The 21605-nt window shown below is 36.6% G+C and overlaps 1 protein-coding gene across 2 annotated transcripts in view; it reads right to left on the bottom strand.

Moving 5' to 3' along the window:
- The window catches only part of OMA1 (OMA1 zinc metallopeptidase), a 59582-nt gene that overhangs the window by 16384 nt on the left and 21593 nt on the right, over positions 1-21605 (bottom strand). For both annotated transcript variants that reach the window (XM_020905275.2, XM_020905354.2), the window contains exons 7-8: positions 18573-18647; positions 1395-1544 (exon numbers count right to left, since the gene is read on the bottom strand). In XM_020905275.2, the coding sequence (XP_020760934.2) occupies positions 1395-1544; positions 18573-18647 (225 nt within the window). The remainder of the gene's footprint in view (positions 1-1394; positions 1545-18572; positions 18648-21605) is intronic.

The following is a 21605-nucleotide window of genomic DNA, read 5'->3' as shown; positions in this document are numbered from 1 at the left end:
AGACTCTTCCTCCAGATATCCACAGGACTTGCTGCCCTGCTTCTTTCCAGATTCTGTGTATTAAGGTCTTCTTTGGCAAATGAACATTGACTAGTATACCTTCTGTTGCCCAGGCCTCTCTCCCACCTTTCATCCGCTTTGTTTTTCTGCAATGTGCTTCTAACTGCTTGACATACTATATGTATGTTTGTTTGCTTGCTTATTATTTGCATTCCTTAACTAGAATGTTAGCTCTAAGAAAACAAGAGGCTGTTTTGTTCCTTGCTCACTCCCTGGCACAATACAACACAATACAACATTCATTAGCAATGAATATTAATAAATGTTGATCACATGAATAAATGAATGAATCTTCTTGTAGTTTCTTACCCCAAATAAGAAGCTTACCCCCAAAATAAGGTTATTATTATTACACCAAGTAATAAGGTTATTCTTCTTTCACAATGTATACCATTGTATTCAACTTTTCTTATGATAAATAATATTCCTTATTATATTAAGAATCATTTTTTACTTATTTTAGCATCTTAAAATATCAAGATGATGTATTATTTCTTTTGCATCTTTCTTATAATGGGTACTCAATGTTTTGGTCTTCTGAATTTGAAGTCATATTTAAAGAGACTTCTATAATATATCTGAATCTGTTGTGTTATCCCTTTAGCAATTAACCCAAGACTAATTCTTAAATTGGTAATGAATATTCTGCTTTTAAGCAAGTGAGACAGAAGAGAGCACATAGCCTGCCTTAGAGATGACTGACATTCATTTTGTACCTATGTGGAAAGCACAGAAAACATTCTGAATATGTTAAATCAAAGATTTTTAGAAGAGAATGAATACTACTTGGGAGAAAGCTGTTTCAGCTTGATCCATTAATGAATTCTTCAAAGAAAAAAAAGAACACATAGCACATACTTTATTCTATCTTTTAAGAGAAATAACCAGAAAGCAAACTAATCTGAAGGAGTTTTTTTCCTTAAAAAAAAAACAAATTCCAGCATCACTACTGGAATTAATACTCAACCAAAAATTTCACACAATTCATTAACTGGTATTTTTAATGATAAGCTTAAATCACTAAGATTATGATCCGTATGATGAAAAACATACCTTGACTTTTAGACTTTCACCAAATCAGTTAAAATTAAAAAGTATGATACTAAATATGCTAAACCTTGACTATCATGAAAAGTCAACTATACATACCAATTTATTCACCAGGACTTGTGGACTAGCAGGATTTTTTTCCTTTTCAGTGAAACCCTTTGAAAACTGATGGTAATAAAAATGGTTGACAGGCTAGTGCTCTTTTTCTAGGCACAACAAGTAACAGTATTAAAAATAAATGATACAGTAACAATAAAGTCTTGCCTTATGTAGTGTTAGCTCACCTGAGGTATGAGCCTATCCAAGTGCTCAGCTCGATTGCCATGAGAAGGGTGTGTAGATAACCATTCTGGCAACTTGGGATGACCATGGAGGCTTTCTGCAAATTCCATCTGCTGCCAAAACACTGAACTGGCTCTGACGTCCACACAGGCCTAAAACCAAAATTAATAAAAGCACAACATAAGCTTAGTAATGAGGACATTATTTTAAAATTACCTTTATGTCATTACATTTCTTAAAAATATTTACCATTATCATTTTAATAAAAGTAGAATATGCTCATAGCTTTAAAAAAAAAAAATCAAAACAATATGGTAAAACATCCTCCTCCTTTGCCCTTTCCACTATACAACATTCACAATAATCCCACTCCCAAAAGTATGATGGATATTAAGAACATATGTTGAGGGCAAAAATCTTTCACACAAATTAAAATTTTTTCAATTCAATTCAGTTCAGTTCAGTTGCTCAGTCGTGTCCGACTCTTTGCGGCCCCATGAATCACAGCATGCCAGGCCTCCATGTCCATCACCAACTCCCGGAGTATACTCAAACTCATGCCCATCAAGTCGGTGATGCCATCCAGCCATCTCATCCTCTGTCGTCCCCTTCTCCTCCTGCCCCCAATCCCTCCCAGCATCAGGGTCTTTTCCAATGAGTCAACTCTTCGCATGAGGTGGCCAAAGTATTGGAGTTTCAGCTTCAGCATCAGTCCATCCAATGAACACCCAGGACTGATATCCTTTAGGATGGACCGGTTGGATCTCCTTGCAGTCCAAGGGACTCTGAAGAGTCTTCTCCAAAACCACAGTTCAAAAGCATCAATTTTTCGGCACTCAGCTTTCTTCACAGTCCAACTCTCACATCCACACATGACCACTGGAAAAACCATAGCCTTGACCAGACGGACCTTTGTTGGCAAAGTAATGTCTCGGCTTTTTAACATGCTATCTAGGTTGGTTATAACTTTCCTTCCAAGGAGTAAGCGTCTTACATTTTCATAAAAGGATTTTAAAATCTAATCTGTTGGCGAACTATAATAAACAAAGTTTACTGTTCATCTATACCACCAGAATAATTAGAAGACCTCAAATAAAGACAGTTACATTTTTATATGAAATTCCAATTTTATTTGCATTATATCTTACTACAAAAATGGTTCTGCATTTTAAAATATAAGATTAAAGTGTTGACTCCAGAAAAAAGTTACTGTTTTTATGCTGTTTGATTCCACCCACTATTAGCAAGCATTTACATTTAAAATCAGTCATTCAAAAAAAAAAAAAATCAGTCATTCCCTCTTGGAAATCTTTTTTTAAGGATATTAAACCTACACTATAGGTTTTATTTATTGATATTTTTTTGGCCAAAAACTAACTTTCTCCTTTACAAACTTCTTTTATTGTACTTATGCTTAAAAAGGATTTCACAAGTTTGAAATCAGAGATATTACTCTATGATTTCTTTTTAATACATTTGTTTACATTTGCCTCGTCAATCCACTTGAAGTGAACATTTATGAATCTATGAGTAATGTATTTTTTTAACTTATTTACTTTTTAATTGAAGGATAATTGCTTTATAGAATCTTGTTGTTTTCTGTTGAAGACAGTTACAGTTTTAATGTACACATCAATTTATCTGCTTTTCCTTGAACTTACTGAAGAACATATTTAAGCCATTCAAAATACCTTATAGAAATTGACTCTTCAAAAAAAAAAGATGGGGTATATAGATTTTCTGTATGTGTGTGTGCAATGCCATCATATACTCATATACATATACTTATCTATTCATAGATCATTTCTGGAAAACTATTTAAGAAACATTAAAAGTAGCCACCCTAAGAGATAAATGGGGTGTCTGATGGTGGAGGAAGAGCAAGACTTTTATTTCTGAAATGTATTAAAGTATATTAAGTTTATACTAAAATTTATTTTCTAAATCCTACATAAGGTGACTTAGTAAATATTATTATAAACCTGTTCAATTTTTTCACACTTCTGAACATATTTTTTCTATAAAAAGTGGCAGGAGAAAAGTGATTATATTGTATTTCCCAATCAGTTTTACTTTTGATGAAAACAATTTTAAAAATTACACGGTATTGACTAAAATGTGCTATCAAAAGCCTTAATGTGCTATCAGCCTTTAAACAGTACAACTGTGATATACAAAAAGACAAATAAAGAACACTGTATGCTAATTCAGACAGTCAACATCTATGTCACATCATTTTTAACAAACACCATTAAAGCCATTTTTAAATACTCGGAAAGTGAAAAGAAAAAATAATCTGAAATTCAAGTAAGTTTTATTCAATGTTTAAAGCAACACCATTCCTTTTTTCTTGTGGTAAAATACACATAACAAATTTGACCATCTTAACCACTTTCAAGTATACAGCTCAGCAGTACTGAATACATTCACAGTGTTGTACAGTCATCTGTACCCATCACCAGACTCGTAACTCTTGTCATCTAGTGAAACTGAGAGTTAGTACCTATTAAACAATAACCCTCCATTCTTCCCTCCGCTCAGCCCCAGGCAACTACTATTACAATTCCTGTCTTTATGACTTGGACTACTCTTAAAATACCTCAAATAAATGGAATCACACAATACTTGTTTTTTTACACCTGGCATTTCACTGGGCATAATGTCCTCCAGGTTCATCCATGTTATAGCATATTATAGAATTTTCTGCCTTTTTAAGGCTGGATGATATCTCATTGTATGTATGTACCACATTGCTTATCCATTCAACAGTCAGTGGGTACTTGGGTTGCTTCCACATTAGCTATTGTGAAAAATGTTGCTATGAACATGGGTGTACAAATATCTTTTCAAGACCAAGCTTTCAATCTTCCAGGGAATATACCCATAAGTGAAGCTGCCAGATCATATAGTAATTTTAATTTTAAATTTTTTCAGAAACCAACATTTCATTTCCATGGTGTCTGGACCATTTTACATTTCCACTCAATTTCTTCATATCCTCGCCAACACTTGTTACTTCATGCTATTTTGATAATAGCTTTGCTAATGAATGTGAGGTAGTATCTCATTGGAGTTTTAACTGGCATTTCGCTAATTATCAGTGGTGTTGAACATCTTTCCATGTGCTTATTGGACATTTGCATATCTCTTTTCTGGAGAAACGTCTATTCAAGTCTTTTGCCCATTTTTGAAACAGGTTTTTACTGTTGTTGAATTTTAGAAGTTCTCTATATATTCAGATATTAATCCCTTATCAGATATATGATTTGCAAATATTTCCTCCCATTATGTGAGTTGTCTCTTTTTACTCTGGTGATACGGCTTCCCTGGTGGCTCAGGTGGTAAAGAATCTGCTTGAAATGCAGGAGACCCAGGTTCAATCCCTGGGTCGGGAAGATCTCCTCAAGAAGGAAATGGCAACCCACTCCAGTATTCTGGCCTGGAAAATCCCACAGACAGAGGAGCCTGGCGGACTACAGTCCATAGGGTCACAAAGAGTTGGACACAAGAGAGCAACTAACACTCTGTGAATGGTGTCTTTTGATAAAAAAAACTTTTTTTTAATTTTCATGAAGTCCAATTTGTCTACTTTTTCTCTTGTCAACTGTGCCTTTGGAGTCATATCTAAGAAATCATTACCAAAACCAATGTTGTGAAGGGTTTTGCCCTGTGCTTTTTTTCTAAGAGTTTTGGTTTTAGGTCTTACACTTAGGTCCAAGTTAGTTTTTTATACACTGTTAATAAAGGTCCAGCTCCATTCTTTTGTGGAGAAATCTGTATGCAGGTCAAGAAGCAACAGTTAGAACTGGACATGGAACAACAGACTGGTTCCAAATTTGGAAAGGAGCACAAAGCTGAATATTGTCACCCTGCTTATTTAACTTACATGCAGAGTATATTATGCGACAGGCTGGACTTGATGAAACACAAGCTGGAATCAAGATTGCAGGGAGAAATACCAATAACCTCAGATATGCAGATGACACGACCCTTATGGCAGAAAGTGAAGAGGAACTAAAGAGCCTCTTGATGAAAGTGAAAGAGGAGAGTGAAAAAGCTGGCTTAAAACTCAACATTCAGAAAAGTAAGATCATGGTATCTGAACCCATCACTTCATGGCAAGCAGATGGAAAAACAATGGAAACAGTGACAGACTTTATTTTCTCAGGCTCCAAAATCACTGCATATGGTGACTGCAGCCATGAAATTAAAAAGACGCTTGCTCCTTGGAATAAAAGCTATGACAAGTCTAGACAGCATATTAAAAAGCAGAGACAATACTTAACCGACAAAGGTCCATCTAATCAAAGCTATGGTTTTTCCAGTAGTCATGTGTGGATGTGAGAGTTGGACTATAAAGAGAGCTGAGTGACAAAGAATTGATGCTTTTGAACTGTGGTGTTGGAGAAGACTCTTGAGAGTCCCTTGAACTGCAAGGAGATCCAACCAGTCCATCCTAAAGGAAATCAGTTCTGAATATTCACTCGAAGGACTGATGCTGAAGCTGAAACTCCAATACTTTGGCCACCTGATTCGAAGAGCTGACTCACTGGAAAAGACCCTGATGCTGGGAAAGATTGAGGGCAGGAGGAGAAGGGGACGACAAAGGATGAGATGGTTGGATGGCATCACTGACTCATGGGTTTGGGTAGACTCCAGGAGTTGGTGATGGACAGGGAGGCCTGGCGTGCTGCGGTCCATGGGGTCGCAAAGAGTCGGACTCGACTGAGCGACTGAACTGAACTGAACTTTGCTAAATTCTTTTATTAGTTTAAACAGCTTTTTTGGTAGAGTCTTTAGGATTTTCTACACACATGATCTTATCATCTGCAAACAGAGATAATTTTACTTCTTTTTTTCTAATTTGGATGTTTTTTATTTCTTTTTCTTGCTCTGGCTAAAAGTTCCACTACTATGTTGAATGGAAGTGAAAGTGGGCATCCTTGTCTTGTTCGTGATCTTAAAGAAAAAGTTTTCAGTTTTTGCTGCTGTGTGTTTTTCATGTATGGTTTTCATTGCAGTGATACAGTTTTCTTTTTGTCTCTATTTTGTTGCCTGTTCCTTATCATGAAAGGGTGCTGAATTTTGTCAAATGTTTTTTCTGTATCAATTAAGGTAATCACACAGCTTTTTTCCTTCATTTTGTTGATAATAGCATACCATTGATTAATTTTGGTATGTTGACCCATTCTTGCATTCCAGGGATAAATCTAATTTGGCCACAGTGTATAATCCTTTTAATAGACTTCTGAATTCTATTTGCTAGTATTATTTTGAAAATCTTTGCACCAATGTTCGTAAGGGATATTCTTTTCTTGTAGTTTGTCTTTGTCTGGCTTTGATATTAGGATTATACTGGTTTCACAGATAAGGAAGTGTTCCCTCCTCTTCAGTCTTATGGGGAAATTTGAGAAGTATTAATATTAATTCTTCTTTAAATGTCTGGCAGAATTCATCAGTGATGCTATCAGATCTAAGACTTCACTCTGTTGGAAGATTCTGATCGCTGACTCAGTCTAATTCCTAGTTATGTGTACTAAGTCACTTCAGTCGTGTCCAACTATTTGCAACTCCAAGGACTGTAACCCACAAGGACCCTCTGTCCACGGGATTCTCTGGGCAAGAATACTGGAGTGGGTTGCTATGCCCTCCTCCAGGGGATCTTCCCAATTCAGAGATCAAACCTGTGTCTCTTACATCTCCTGCAATGGCAGGCAGGTTCTTTACCACTAGCACCAGTAGTTACAGGTCTATTCAGATTTTCTCTTTCTCCATGATTTAGTCTTGGTAGGTCTCGTGTTTCTAGGAATTTGTCCATTTCGTCTAGGCTGTCCAATCTGGGGCAAACAACTGTTCACAGCACACTATTATAATCTTTTTATTTCTACAAAATCAATAAAAGTGTCCCCAACTTCATTTCTGATTTTAGTAATCTGAGTCATCTTTATATTTTTATTAGTCCAGTTAGTTCATGATTCATCAATTTTGTTTATCTTTTCAGAGAACAAAATTTGGTTTTGTTGATTTTTCTCTGTTTTCCTATTTTCTATTTAATATATCCCCACTGTAATCTTTTTAAAATTTTCTTCTACTAGCTCTGAGTTAAATCTTCTTTTTCTAGCTAAGTTGTAAAGTTAGGTTGTAACTTTGGGAGAGCTAACTTTGGGTACATTGTTTTCATTTTCATTCATCTCTATATTTATTAATTTCCCTTGATTTCTTCTTTAAATTCTTTGATTGTTTAAAAATATATTGTTTAGTAGAGGTCTAACACTATGCTACTAAACAACCAATGGATCACTGAAGAAATCACAGAGGAAATCAAAAAATATCTAAAGATAAGTGAAAATGAAAATACAATGAACCAAAACCTATGGGACACAGCAAAAGCAGTTCTAACAGGGCTGTTTATAGTGATACACACTCACCTCAGGAAACAAGAAAACTCTCAAATAAACAACTCTGACTTACACATGAAGAAACCAGAGAAAGGGGAATAAAACCCCAAACCCAAAGTTAGTAGAAGGAAAGAAACAGCGACAAAGCAAAAAACAATGGGAAAAAAAAAATCAATGAAACTAAGAGCTGGTTCTTTGAAAAAATAAACAAACTGATAAACCTTTAGCCAGACTCAACAAAAAAAAGTGGGGGAGAGGGCTCAAATCAATAAAATTAGAAATTAAAAAGGGGAGGCTACAACCAATATCACAGAAATACAAATGATCATAAGAGACTACTACAAACAACTATATGCCAATAAAATGGACAACCTGGAAGAAATGAACAAATTCTTAGAAAGGTACAATTTCCCAAGATTGAACCAGGAAGAAAAAGAAAATATATTACTAGCAATGAAATTAATAATTTAAAAACTCCCAACAGACAAAAGTCTAGAAACTAGAGGGCTTCACAGGTGAGATCTACCAAACACATAGAGAAGAGTTAACACTTATACTTCCAAAACCATGCCCAAAAACTGAAGAGGAAGGAACACTTACTAACTCATTCTATAAGGCCAGCATCACCCTGACACCAAAAACTAGATGAAGATCTCACACATACACAAAAATTACAGGCCAATGTCACTGATGAACATGATGCAAAAATCCTCAATAGAATACTAGCAAACTTAATCCGACAATACATTAAAAAGATCATTTACCATGACCAAGTGGGATTTATCCCAGGGATGCAAGGATTTTTCAATATCCACAAATAAATCAATGTGATACACCACATAAACAACAACAAAAATCCCAGGGTCCTGGGGCAGCAGGAGGTGAACCACACATGTAATGTTCCTACATTTCTAGGAGCTGCCCAAGGGACTAGCCACTGTCACACCTATCTAAGGGCACTGACAGACTCTAGAATACTTGAGATGCCTGGGGAGCACTAAGACCAAAGACAGATTTTGACTAGCCTGAATGTTTGAGAGGTTACCTTAAGTCTCTGGCTGGGCTGATCAGCAAAGATCTCCTCTTGTGTGAGGCCAGTCTGTGAAGACTGGAAGAAGAGGTTGTTTTTTCCATTGTGAAGATACCAATACAGTAAGTCAAGAAAAATGAAGAAACGGGGAAATAAGTCCTGAAGGAACAAGCTAAATCTCCAGAAATCAACCCTAATGATACCGATGTGTGATTTACCTGTTAGAGAATTCAAACCAGTCATCATAAAGCTGCTCATCCAGGTCAGAAGAAATGCATGAACTGCAGCCAAGAGATAGAAATTACTAGAGTACCAAACAGAAATCTTGGAACTGAAGAATACTATAAATAAACTGAAAAATTTCAGTAGAGGGATTCAACATCAGACTAGATCCAGAAAGGATCAGTGAACTCAAAAACAAGGCATTAGAGATCATCTTGTCAGAGAAGTAAACAAACAAACAAAAAATAGAGTGAAGAAAGCCTAAGGAATTTATGCAATATTACCCATCAGCAGACCAATATATACATTATAAAAGTCCCAGAAGAAAAGAGAAAGAGAAATGGGGCAGAAGAAAAGTATCTGTAAATCTTGTTCTATTTCACTTAGACTCCCCAACCAAACTCCTGCCAGATATCATGTTCTCTAAGAGGTAAATTCTGACACTAGCAGTTCTGAATTTTTCTTTGGAATGGCAGTAACACTGTACACTTGTCCGAGTCATTCTGGCATTCTCCCCTGTATTCTACATAGACATGTGGTAGATATAACAGCCATCTGAGATAACTCTATAAAGGACTGTTGCAGAAGGGTAACTGGATTCCTAGATGTAGAAGAATACACTGAGGCTATTTTAAAATTAAATTTAAAAGAACTGAAAACATATATAAAAATGGTCATTTTATGAACAATACGACAGATGTCCAAAACTGTTCCTAGCAAGTTAAAATACTGGGTTGACCAAAAAGTTTGTTTGAGTTATTCCATACCATCTTACAGAGCAAAAATTTTGGCCAACCCAATATTATCAAAAAGTTCCATTTCAGAAGTAGGAGGGGAAAACTTTACTATCTGTGAGCCCTTTGACAGGTTACTTGCTTTCTCCATCCCTCAGTTTCACCCATAAACATGAGAGAATAATTGTACTTCAGAGGGTTGCTATGAAGTTTAAAAGAGGTAGCATATTTAAAAACACTCAGAACATGCACTATACATAAAGAAATGTGAACTATTATATCACTGTTGTCAAAAATCATCATCATTGTTACCATCACTACCAATATAATCATCATCTACCAGGATGTCTCAGTTTACTTCAGTCTCTTACAGGTTCCTTTTCCCAATATCGTACCACTTGTTAAAGCTCACCTTATAACCCACTTTTTGTTTAAACAACATTTTCCAGTCAATAATTAAAAACTGCTCTTTTCCAACTAAATGTGACATAGTCCTGGGATGGTTATTGCTATTCTCAATATGTGCCAATCCCTCTCGCTTAAAAAGAAAAAAAAAAAAATGACTTATCAGAACCAATTTTATGTACCCTAATAAAGAGGGAAAATGAGAACTTCCATTATTTTATAATTCATTTTAAAGCTTTCTGCATTTTTCATTGCCAACCTGTCAGTTCTACATAATTTTAATAAATTTTCATGCATTTATTTTTTATCTATCCTAAAAAGTTTTATCATAAGATTAAAACACTTGTGCTGAAATCATAGTAACTAAAAAAAATTAAATGAAATCACAACAGCTTGTCTCATTTCTCTAAGTGAAACAATCAGGTTCAAAATAAGATGTAATCTATAATACACGCATTATGGGAGCTTACTTCATGGCATACCTAGTAAATGAGATGTTCTCATTTATTATTTTTTCTTTCTTAAATAAATCACTAAAAACATAAGACTTTAACACAAATAGGACACAAAGATAGTCAGTTTGCTATGTAAAAGGTTCAGATTACCAATTTGGAAAACTGAGACCTGAATTCTAGCCCCGGCTCTTGCTGTAATACTAACTGCGTGCTAAGTCGCTTCAGTTGTGTCCAACTCTACGACCCTATGCACTGCAGCCCACAAGGCTCCTCTGTCCATGGGATTCTCCAGCAAGAATGGAGTGGGTTGCCTTGCCCTTCTCCAGGGGATCTTCCCGACCCAGGGACTGAACCTGCATTTGCATCATCTCTTGCACTGACAGGCGGGTTCTTCACCACTAGTGCCACCTGGGAAGCCCGTAACAAGGCAACCCACTCCATTATTCTTGCCTGAAGAACTCCATGGATAGAGGAGCCTGATGTGCTACAGTCCATAGGATCGCAGAGTTGGACAAAACTGAAACCACTTAGCATGCATGTATACACGTATGTTACTGGACAAATCACTGCACCTCTTTGGGCCATAATTTTCTAATCTGTAAAAGGAGAAGATGTATCAGATTATCTCAGTTTCCTTCCTGCTTCAAAAGTCTGGGATTCTATAACCTATCATTTTACAGAAAGTGCAGATTTTTAAATTTTCTCATTCCTGCTATGAAAGGCGATTTTGCTTATTACCTATTGATATTTCCCCCCACTAGATGGCGCTATGTGCACACAGATATTCAGGTCACTTGAAGAAATCAGCCAACTGTTTAAGAGGGGCACTTTCAAGATTTGGGGGCTGGACAATACCTCACTCTGGAGAGCTCTCTGGGCCACTACAGGGTATTTAAGATCCTTGCCCACTGCACGCCCATTAAACACCAGCAATCCTACCTCCACAGTTAGTATGACAAAAATAATAAGAGGCTGTCCCCAGCTTAGAACAAAGAAAACTAGTTTTCTTTCTCATATTTAAGAAACAGATACTCAAAAAATATATGAACATGATACAGCTTTTTATGAAATCAAATAAACAAAAGTCATTTCTTTAAATGACTGTAAAGTGTCAAATTCTTTTCACAGGGACAAATGAATAAACACACACAACAAAATCACGGGATATCTTTTTGTCGCTAATAACTGGACAGTTAGCTGTTACTCTGTGCTTAGGACACCTTAGTTCTACCAGTTTTTACAACTGCATCTGTCATTATGGTTATTTATGTAATGATAATTTAAAATTTTTAAATTTTTATAAAAATTAAATGAAAAATTAAAACTACAAGAATGCAAATGTAAAAAACAAACTCACTCACAGCCAATAGCAGAGCAGACACAGAGTGTCTCTAGAGGAGAGAAGCTGCTTACCATGAAAGAGGCATCTTGAGTAACTTGATTCTAATGGATTTTCCATATTTCTATTTAGCCCTGGGCCTTAAAAGCTCATAAATCCAGTGGGACAGCACATGACCAACAGATCCATGTCTCAGGAACAGTTCCCATTAACCAAGCTCACTAGACTGACGTAAAATCAGAACGCCAACTTATTAGCTGACAGCGGTAACTCTAACCACCTCAACTACAAGGGCACAGGGCGTTTGTGTCCTCAACTCAGCACGTTCTCTCCCTAGCAGCCAAGGTACTCTAGGCAAAGGAAGCCAGACTATAACCAGAAGGTTGCCTGATAAGGCAAGAATCGGGAATAATAGAATTATGTGATCTATATAGTGGCAGGAAGTCAATGGAGTCTGACGCATCAGTGTCCAAAAAGAGGACACACGCCACAAATAAGAGTCAAGTTCTGGATATTCAAATTGACCATCGAGGTTCAGTTGCTCAGTCATATCTCACTCTTTGTGACCACGTGGACTGCAGCACACCAGGCCTCCCTATCCATCAACAACTCCTGGAGTTTACTCAAACTCATGTCCATTGAGTCAGTGATGCCATCCAACCATCTCATTCTATTATCCCCTTCTCCTGCCTTCAATTTTTTCCAGGATCAGGGTCTTTTCCAATGAGTCAGTTCTTCACATTAGATGGCCAAAGTATTGGGAGTTTCAGCTTCACTATCAGTCCTTCCAATGAATATTCAGGACTGATTTCCTTTAGGAGGGACTGGTTGGATCTCCTTGCAGTCCAAGGGACGTCTCAAGAGTCTTCAACACCACAGTTCAAAAGCATCAATTCTTCGGAGCTCAGCTTTCTTTATAGTCCAACTCTCACATCCATACATAACTATTAGAAAAACCATAGCCTTGACTAGACGGACCTTTGTTGGCAAAGTAATCTCTCTGCTTTTTAATATGCTGTCTAGATTGGTCATAACTTTTCTTCCAAGGAGCAAGTGTCTTTTAATTTCATGGCTGCAGTCACCATCTGCAGTGAGTCTGGAGCCCAGAAAAATAAAGTCAGCCACTGTTTCCACTGTTTCCCCATCTATTTGCCATGAAGTGATGGGACAGGATGCCATGATCTTAGTTTTCTGAATGTTGAGCTTTAAGCCAACTTTCACTTTCATCAAGAGGCTCTTTATTTCTTTTTTGCTTTCTGCCATAAGGGTGGTGTCATCTGCATATCTGAGGTTATTGATATTTCTCCCAGCAATCTTGATTCCAACTTGTGCTTCATCCAGTCCAGCATTTCTCATGATGTACTCTGCATATAAGTTAAATAACTACAGTGACAATATACAGCCTTGACGAACTCCTTTCCCAATTTAGAACCAGTCTGTTGTTCCATCTCTAGTTCTAACTGTTGCTTCTTGACCTGCATAGGATTTCTCAGGAGGCAGGTCAGCTGGTCTGGTATTCCCATCTTTTTCAGAATTTTCCATAGTTTGTTGTGATCCACACAGTCAAAGGCCTTGGCATAGTCAATAAGCAGAAGTAAATGTTTTTCTGGAACTCCCTTGTTTTTTTGATGATCCAACGGATGTTGGCAATTTGATATCAGGTTCCTCCGCCTTTTCTAAATCCAGTTTGAACATCTGGAAGTTCACAGTTCACATACTGTTGAAGCCTGGCTTGGAGAACTTTTAGCATTACTTTGCTAGCATGTGAGATGAGTGCAATTGTGCAGTACTTTGAGCATTCTTTGGTATTGTCTTACTTTGGAACTGGAATGAAATCTGACCTTTTCCAGTCCTGTGGCCACTGCTGAGTTTTCCAAATTTGCTGGCATATTGAGTGCAGCACTTTCACAGCATTATCTTTTAGGATCTGAAATAGCTCAACTGGAATTCCATCACCTTCACTAGCTCTGTTTGTAGTGATGCTTACTAAGGCCCACCTGACTTCGCATTCCAGGATGTCTGGCTCTAGATGAGTGATCACACCATCATGATTATCTGTGTCATGATGATCTTTTTTGCATAGTTCTTCTGTGTATTCTTGCCACCTCTTGTTAATATCTCTGCTTCTGTTAGAGCCATACCATTTCTGTCCTTTATCGAACCCATCTTTGCATGAAGTGTTCCCTTGGTATCTCTAATTTTCTTGAAGAGATCTCTAGTCTTTCCCATTCCATTGTTTTCCTCTATTTCTTTGCATTGATTGCTGAGGAAGGCTTTCTTATCTCTGCTTGCCATTCTTTGGAACTCTGCATTCAGATGGGAGTATCTTTCCATTTCTCCTTTGCCTTTCGCTTCTCTTCTTTTCACAGCTATTTGTAAGGCCTCCTCAGACAGCCATTTTGACTCTTTGCATTTCTTTTTCTTGGGGATGGTCTTGATCACTGCCTCCTATACAATGTCACGAACCTCCATCCATAGTTCTTCAGGCACTCTATCGGATCTAATCCGTTGAATCTATTTGCCACTTTCACTGCATTATGGTAAGGGATTTAATTAGCTCATACCTGAGTGGTCTAGTGGTTTTCCCTACTTCTTCAATTTAAGAATTTGGCAATAAGGAGTTCATGATCTGAGCCACAGTTAGCTTATGATCTTGTTTTTGCTGACTGTATAGAGCTTCTGCACTTTGGCTGCAAAGAATATGATCAATCTGATCATATAAAATGCTAAACAAAGTATAAAAATATAATAAATATTAAATGGAAAATAATGGTGTTACTATCTATAAAGGTGACACAGAATAAAGTGGTAGTATAAACACAATTGAGGTTTTCATACTTATTTCTACCTTTGGCAGGAAAAGAAATATTTGTATTCAGAGATGGCATTTTTATGTCCTAAGTGCTCCATAATAAAGATATTACTTTATCACTATGGATTCATGACTTAACATCTGTTGCAATACTGTTTTCTCCTTTGAACTAAATAAACCATAATATCACAACTGGTAAAAGGTCACTAGTCCACAACACAAAGAAAATGAAATCATAGTTTTATCTACCCAGATATACTCTTTAAAATAGGTAGAGAGGGAGGTGGGAGGGGGGATCAGGATGGGGAATACATGTAAATCCATGGCTGATTCATGTCAATGTATGACAAAAACCACTACAATACTGTAAAGTAATTAGCCTCCAACTAATAAAAATAAATGGAAAAAATATATATATATACACACATATGGATTGCATATCATAAATAATCAAAGGAATATCAATATTTCTTTAATAACTTCTCTAGTTTAATTCCTCTTTTTTAAAAAATAAAACAGGAAATTTAACTTACCAAGTGACCTGAAAACACAAAACTGACATTTGATTACTCAAAGTAGTAATTTTCAAATCTTCCTGAATATCAGAATCACTTGCAGCTCCTAAACACACTCAGACTCAGATCTTGGTCACCTAGCTACTGATTCTGAATTTCCAAGGGGGGAGCCTAGAATATGTATTTTTAAAATCTACTCATCAAAACATAAAAGGCAATCCACAAAAAAAGAAATCATTTTAAAAGAGCCAATGAAAATAAAACATTATGCTCAGCTTTACTGCTAAGCAAGAAAATTCAAGTTTTAAAAGCAATGAGATCTCATTTTTTTGTCCAAATTAACAAAAAAGAGATTAAAAACAGTGCTGTTGAGGGGAGTTTAAAAAGGCGTTCTGGTTTGTCACTGGTAAGACTTGCTAGTAACATTCTGAAATAATTGAGAGTATCTCTTAAAGTAAAAATTGAAATGCCAGCAACCCCAACCTATAAAAGCCCGAAGAACAGAAGGATATGTGTATAAGGTCGCCAGTTTCAGAATTATTGCAATAAACACAGTAACAACAACAATAGCAACAACTAGAAGTACCTCCAGAAGTTCGTCAATAAGCATATAGTTAAATGAGTTATCCAAATTACAGACTATTAGACAGCTATTTAAAAGACTACATTAGGGACTTCGTCTCCTAACAGTGATGGAGTCAAGTAGCTTATTATAGCAGACCAATGTTTCCATCCAAACTAATTAGAAAATCTGGATAAAACATAAATAATACTTGTTCAAAGGTACTGGAGAATTACCAAGTCAACCAAGACTAGAAAAGCCAAAATCCCAGAAAGAAGGAAAGCTCACTGCAGGGACTCTGATCCTCTGTTTCATAATTCCAACCAGCAAATCTTATTAAATTTTAAGCAGTGACGAGCAAAAGACTAAGAATATATGCGGAAATCAAAAGAAATCCAAGCAGAACGAGGTGACTGAGAAGAGCCTTTATCTATCAGGACTAGAGAGTCAAAACTTAGAAATCAGACATTTCTCCAAAGAAGACACAGGGATGTCCAAGAAGCACATAAAAAGATGTTTGACATTACTATTAGAGAAATGAAAATCAAAACTACTATGAGGCAATATCTCACAACAATCATAACAGCCAATATCAAAAAAACTACAAACAATAAATGCTGGAGACGGTAAGGAGAAAAGGGAACCACACTCTGCGCTGCTGTGGGGATGTAAACTGATACAGTCATTGTGGAGAACAGTATGGAGATCCTTAACAAGTTACGCTAAAACCACCATGGTGGTTTAGTCCCAAAGTCGTGTCCTACTCTTGCGACCCCATGGACTGTGGCCTGCCAAGCTCCTCTGTCCATAGGATTTCCCAGGCAAGAATACTGGAGTGGGTTGCCATTTTCTTCTCCAAAATCCACCATGTGATCCAGCAACCCCACTACTGGGCATGTTGTTGTTGTTAGTTGCTAAGTCGTGTCCAACTCTTTGTGACCCCATGGACTGCAGCCTGCCCGGCTCCTCTGTCATCCACTACCTCCCAGAGTTTGCTCAAATTTATGTCCATTGAATCAGTAATGCTTTCTAACCTCATCCTTTGCTGCCCCCCTTCTCCTGCCTTCAATCTTTCCCAGCATCAGTATATTTTCCAATGAGTTGGCTCTTCACATCAAGTGGCCAAAGTATTGGAGCTTCAGCTTGAACATCAAGATATTAGATCTCAAAATTTATTAGACCGTTATAATGACGAGGTGGTATTGGTTCAAAGATAAAAAATAGACCACTGGAATACAACAGGGAGTCCAGAAACAGACTTACATATAGCCTCCCACATTCATGACAGAGAAATTGAAGTTTAGTGGAGAAAAGAAAATCTTCAAAAATCAGTGCTGAGTCTATTAGATATCCACATGGGGAAAAAATTATCTTGACCTCTTCCTTATATTTAACAAAACAAGAAAACTTCTTGGAAATAAAATAGGAACAATCTATTGAAATAAGCAAAGATTTCTGAACCAGAATACAGACGGCACTTACCCAGAGGGAAAATTTCACAGGCCATAGTACATTAAAATTGGGAAATTCTTGATAGAGTCAATCTGTGACCCACTATTTGGGAACCTCTTAATCTATGAGGTCTGAAAATTCATTTAATCATGCTTATGCAACATTCAAAGAACACTGCTTTTTTGGATTTATTGAATTTTTTGAACTTTGAATTTTTATCTCGATTTATGAAATTAAATACTCATAATGAGAAATTTCGGGTAAGAGTGATTTTCAATAGTTAGGATTTCTGATAACTACTGAAAACTCAACAAAGAATCAAATACAATTTGAATTTAACATGTGAAGTGGCACTGTTTTCACCAATTTTTAAAAATGCAGTTTTACTTCTAATGTTAAATCCTACTAATACACAGTTATCACAGGTGATAAAAACAGTAGCCAGGCATGACGTAGCTTCAAATCAATCCAATATAAACCACAATAAGAGCCCAGAGCTGCTCTCTGTGGCTAGCAAAAATCAGTCATCTGCCATAACAAAAATTATAACCTGAAAGATACAAAGTAATAAGACTGTTCTTCTATTATTTATTTAAATGGTAAAAATTCAGTTTGTTCAGCTGAGATTGTAGCTATAAGATAAACCCTTTTTCAAGTGGGTAAAAACAGTTACACATCATCTTATTCAGAAAGCCTCTTAGATCAGCAAAACAAGGGAAAAGAGTCAAATAAAGATAGTTATAGCTTCCAGAGGGGACAGACTTAAAAAGATATTAATGAAGGGCTTCCCTGGAGGCTCAGTGGTAAAGAATCCACCTACTAATGCAGGAGACGGGTTTGATCCCTGGTCCAGGAAGAAGACCTGCCCCCCCATGCTACAGAGCGACTAAGCCTGTGCACCACAACTTCTGAGCCAGTGCTCTTGAGCCCAGGAACCACAACTACTGAGTCCACATGCGGCAATTTACTGAAGCCCGTGTGCCCCAGAACCCGTGTTCCACAAGAGAAACCACTGCAACGAGAAGCCCACGCACCACAACTAGAGTAGCCCCCAGTCGCCACAACTAGAGAAAAGCCCATGCAGCAAAAAAGATCCAGAACAGCCAAATATAATAATTTTTTAAAAAGGTACTAGTGAAAAATTATATATAGTCAAACTCTCATTCTACGCCCATGCCAAACCTCATTAAGACAACATACAATTATATTTTGCTATATGAAGGAGATAGTGTATTTTCAACTTCCAAACTTTTTACCTTGGCAGCAAGCTGTAGTCCAATTTTGTCAGCTTCAGCCTCCAGCGTTCTACTATATGGTCTATCAAACAAAAACTAAGAAATAAGAAAGAAAAGTCCCATTAAGGCAATTTATTTCATTTAAAAAAAAAAAGCAACAACAAAATGATATTTTTTAAATAAATTTCATGGATTATCTAGGACATAGTTCTTATGCTATGATTAATATTTAAAGCACACGATGGTATAAAACAATGCAGCCTTTATTTCCCCCATCAGAGATTAATATTTTAAAAACAAGGAACGAATAGGAAAAAACTAGGCCTACAAATTTTTGAAGAGTTCACAGTATCATACAGAGTCCTTTTATTTTTTTCTGATTATAATCTCCACTTACTATGTAGAGGATTCCCTGAGAAAGTTTATTGATATAGGTTTTTTTTTATTATGGCCAAGAAACATTCTGATCTTTCAGTTTTAAAAGAAAATTGAAAAACTGCAGCTATATAGTAGCCAGTGACACTACTAGCAGATTTATTTCAGTTAGAAAATTAACCATATAGCACAATGTTCTTTCTATGATGTATTATCTTAATTTCTTCTTTGTTTTCTAAGTATTGATTAGTTAGGAAAATGAACTCTTCTTCCAACTTCAATAAAAAATACAAATAGATATTGTAACTTTAATTTCCCTAATTACTTGTATTTATGTGAATGCTTTCCAGTTAAATACTAATTTTCAGTAAGTACTAAAACTTTGTAGAAGATGGATCGATAGGCAGGACTTTTTGAGAAAAGAGCTATTAATTGGGGAAGCAATTAATTACCTGTCAGTGATGGCTCGAAATAACTAAATCAATCTAGTCCACAGTACATGACCATTAGATATGACTTGCTTCCTTCTCCATCATGTCTGTTTTAGATTGCTTCACTCACCACAAGCAGTCTACAGGTGTCCCCACAAATTGACTGGCATTAATAGTATAACTAGTATAAACTGGTGAAAAACACTGGTGTTAAAAGGAGAGAAACATGTTCAAGCCTGAGTGCTTATTAACTATTACCTCTGGGCTGAATTTTTCCACCCTTATAAGCCCAATAGCATTATATGTAAAATGAAGCATTGATTTCATATAGTGGCAAAGTATAGCAGTACTTCATATAGTACCAAACTCCTAGAGTTGCAGAGAGGGTTAAAATGAGCAAGTAATAACTCCTATTTGTTGAGTCCTTACCTTATACCAGATACTGTGCTAAATGCTTTCAACCAGTGGTTATCAACAGGACGTGATTTTTATCCCTCAGGGACATTTGGAAATGTCTGGTGGTATTTTTGACTGTCTCAGCTGCAGCTGGGGGTGGGGAGAAGTGGGGAGAGCTACTGGCATCTAAATGTGTGGAGACTACTAAACTTTGTGCAATGCAGAGGACAATTCCCCACAACAAAGAATTATCTTGTCAATTCTTTGTCAATTCAAAACGTGAACAGTGCTTATACTGAGAAGTGCTGCTTTAAATGTTAGTTATCGTTAAGCCTTAGTAGTGCTGTGAGTTGGCCACCACTACTAAGCCAACTTACAGGTAAAGAAATGGAGACCTATAACAAGTGCAACAATCTGCTGAAGCTCTATAGAATTTAAATCTAAGAGAGATTAAGTCCAAACACAGATCCATCTGATCAGAGCCTGTATTCTTAGCCCCTGTACAAAATTAATTTCCAGTATTTATCATGGTGCCAACCATATAGTATGTACTCAATAAATGTTAGCTACTGTAATTATTACTAATAGCTCTCAAAACCCTAATGGGTAGCACTCTATGAGGGCTGCTACACTATAACCAAATGGTTAAGTGAGAGCCCCTCCGTCTTCCTTTCTCTCTTCCTTTCTCTGACAAAAGAATGTCAGCATTTCCCCCTCAATAACTTCACTATCGGAATCACCTCTGCCCTCCAATCACCATAAGCAAGACTTCTAGAAAAAGAAGCATTTCCTCACCACCAAAATTATTGGGAGGGGGCCTTGATTCAGAGAAAAAAAAAAATAGAGGAAAAAAAAAGTTCAAACAGAAGTAATCCTTACTTGAGTTTCAGTGTAATTATGAAAGAATTATACTCAAGCAACAGGATCATCAAGCATTTCAACAGAGAAACAACTTCCAGTTACCTTCCTTATGACTTAATCTTCTATTACATAAAATGCTATCTACTGATAAATGGTGGAAAACCTGCATTACCTTCTTTGACTTCCCAGCACATGAATAATAAAAATAAAATTCAAAATATGAGATTCTGTAACTTCAGCAATAACCATTTTTTCTTTTTCCCTTTAAGAACTTTTATTTCAATAAAACTGAAACCAAATGATTCAATAACACTGAATAAAAGATTTAGTTATTCAATTTCCAAAGCAATTTGTCTCAAAGAATTTTACAGATTAGATTTAAACAGCACCCAGATGGCACTCTGATGGGTGCTCCACAAATCACTGAATATACACAAATAACAGATTGTTCCTAAATAACCAAAACTCCCAGGACAAGAGGAAATATCTGATGAAAGATGTAAAATAAAATAATCACAGCTAACAAAGCAAATATTAAGATTGCAAGACCTCCTTTCTGTGGTGTACTGTTTTGAGAAAGATGGAGGACTCCATAAATTTTATCAGATGACTATCATTATACATAAAACAAAAGTTAACAAACACCTACTAAAACTGTCCTTTCAATATTTACCAGGTAATACTAGCTTAGCTAGAGCGAGGCGGTGGGAGAAATTGGGCAGCTTCTGCCAACCCTGTGCCCTTAAAATTTACAGGTTTTAAGAGCTCTCCAGAGTGCTGATGAACCTATTTGCAGGAAAGGAATGAATACAGAAAAAGCACCTCTGGATACAGGTGGGGAAGGAGAGGGTGGAAGAATTGAGAAAGTGGCACTGACACATATATACTGCCATGTGTAAAAAAGAGAACTGGTAGGAAGCCACTATACAATACAAGGGGCCCAGCCTGCTGCTCTGTGATGACCTAGAGGGGTCAGAGCGGAGGGGAGAGG

The sequence above is a fragment of the Odocoileus virginianus genome, chromosome 5, assembly GCF_023699985.2.
Source record: "Odocoileus virginianus isolate 20LAN1187 ecotype Illinois chromosome 5, Ovbor_1.2, whole genome shotgun sequence".
Taxonomy (NCBI): domain Eukaryota; kingdom Metazoa; phylum Chordata; class Mammalia; order Artiodactyla; family Cervidae; genus Odocoileus; species Odocoileus virginianus.
The sequence above is the reverse complement of the archived record's forward strand: the minus strand, read 5'-3'. Positions and strand labels throughout refer to the sequence as shown.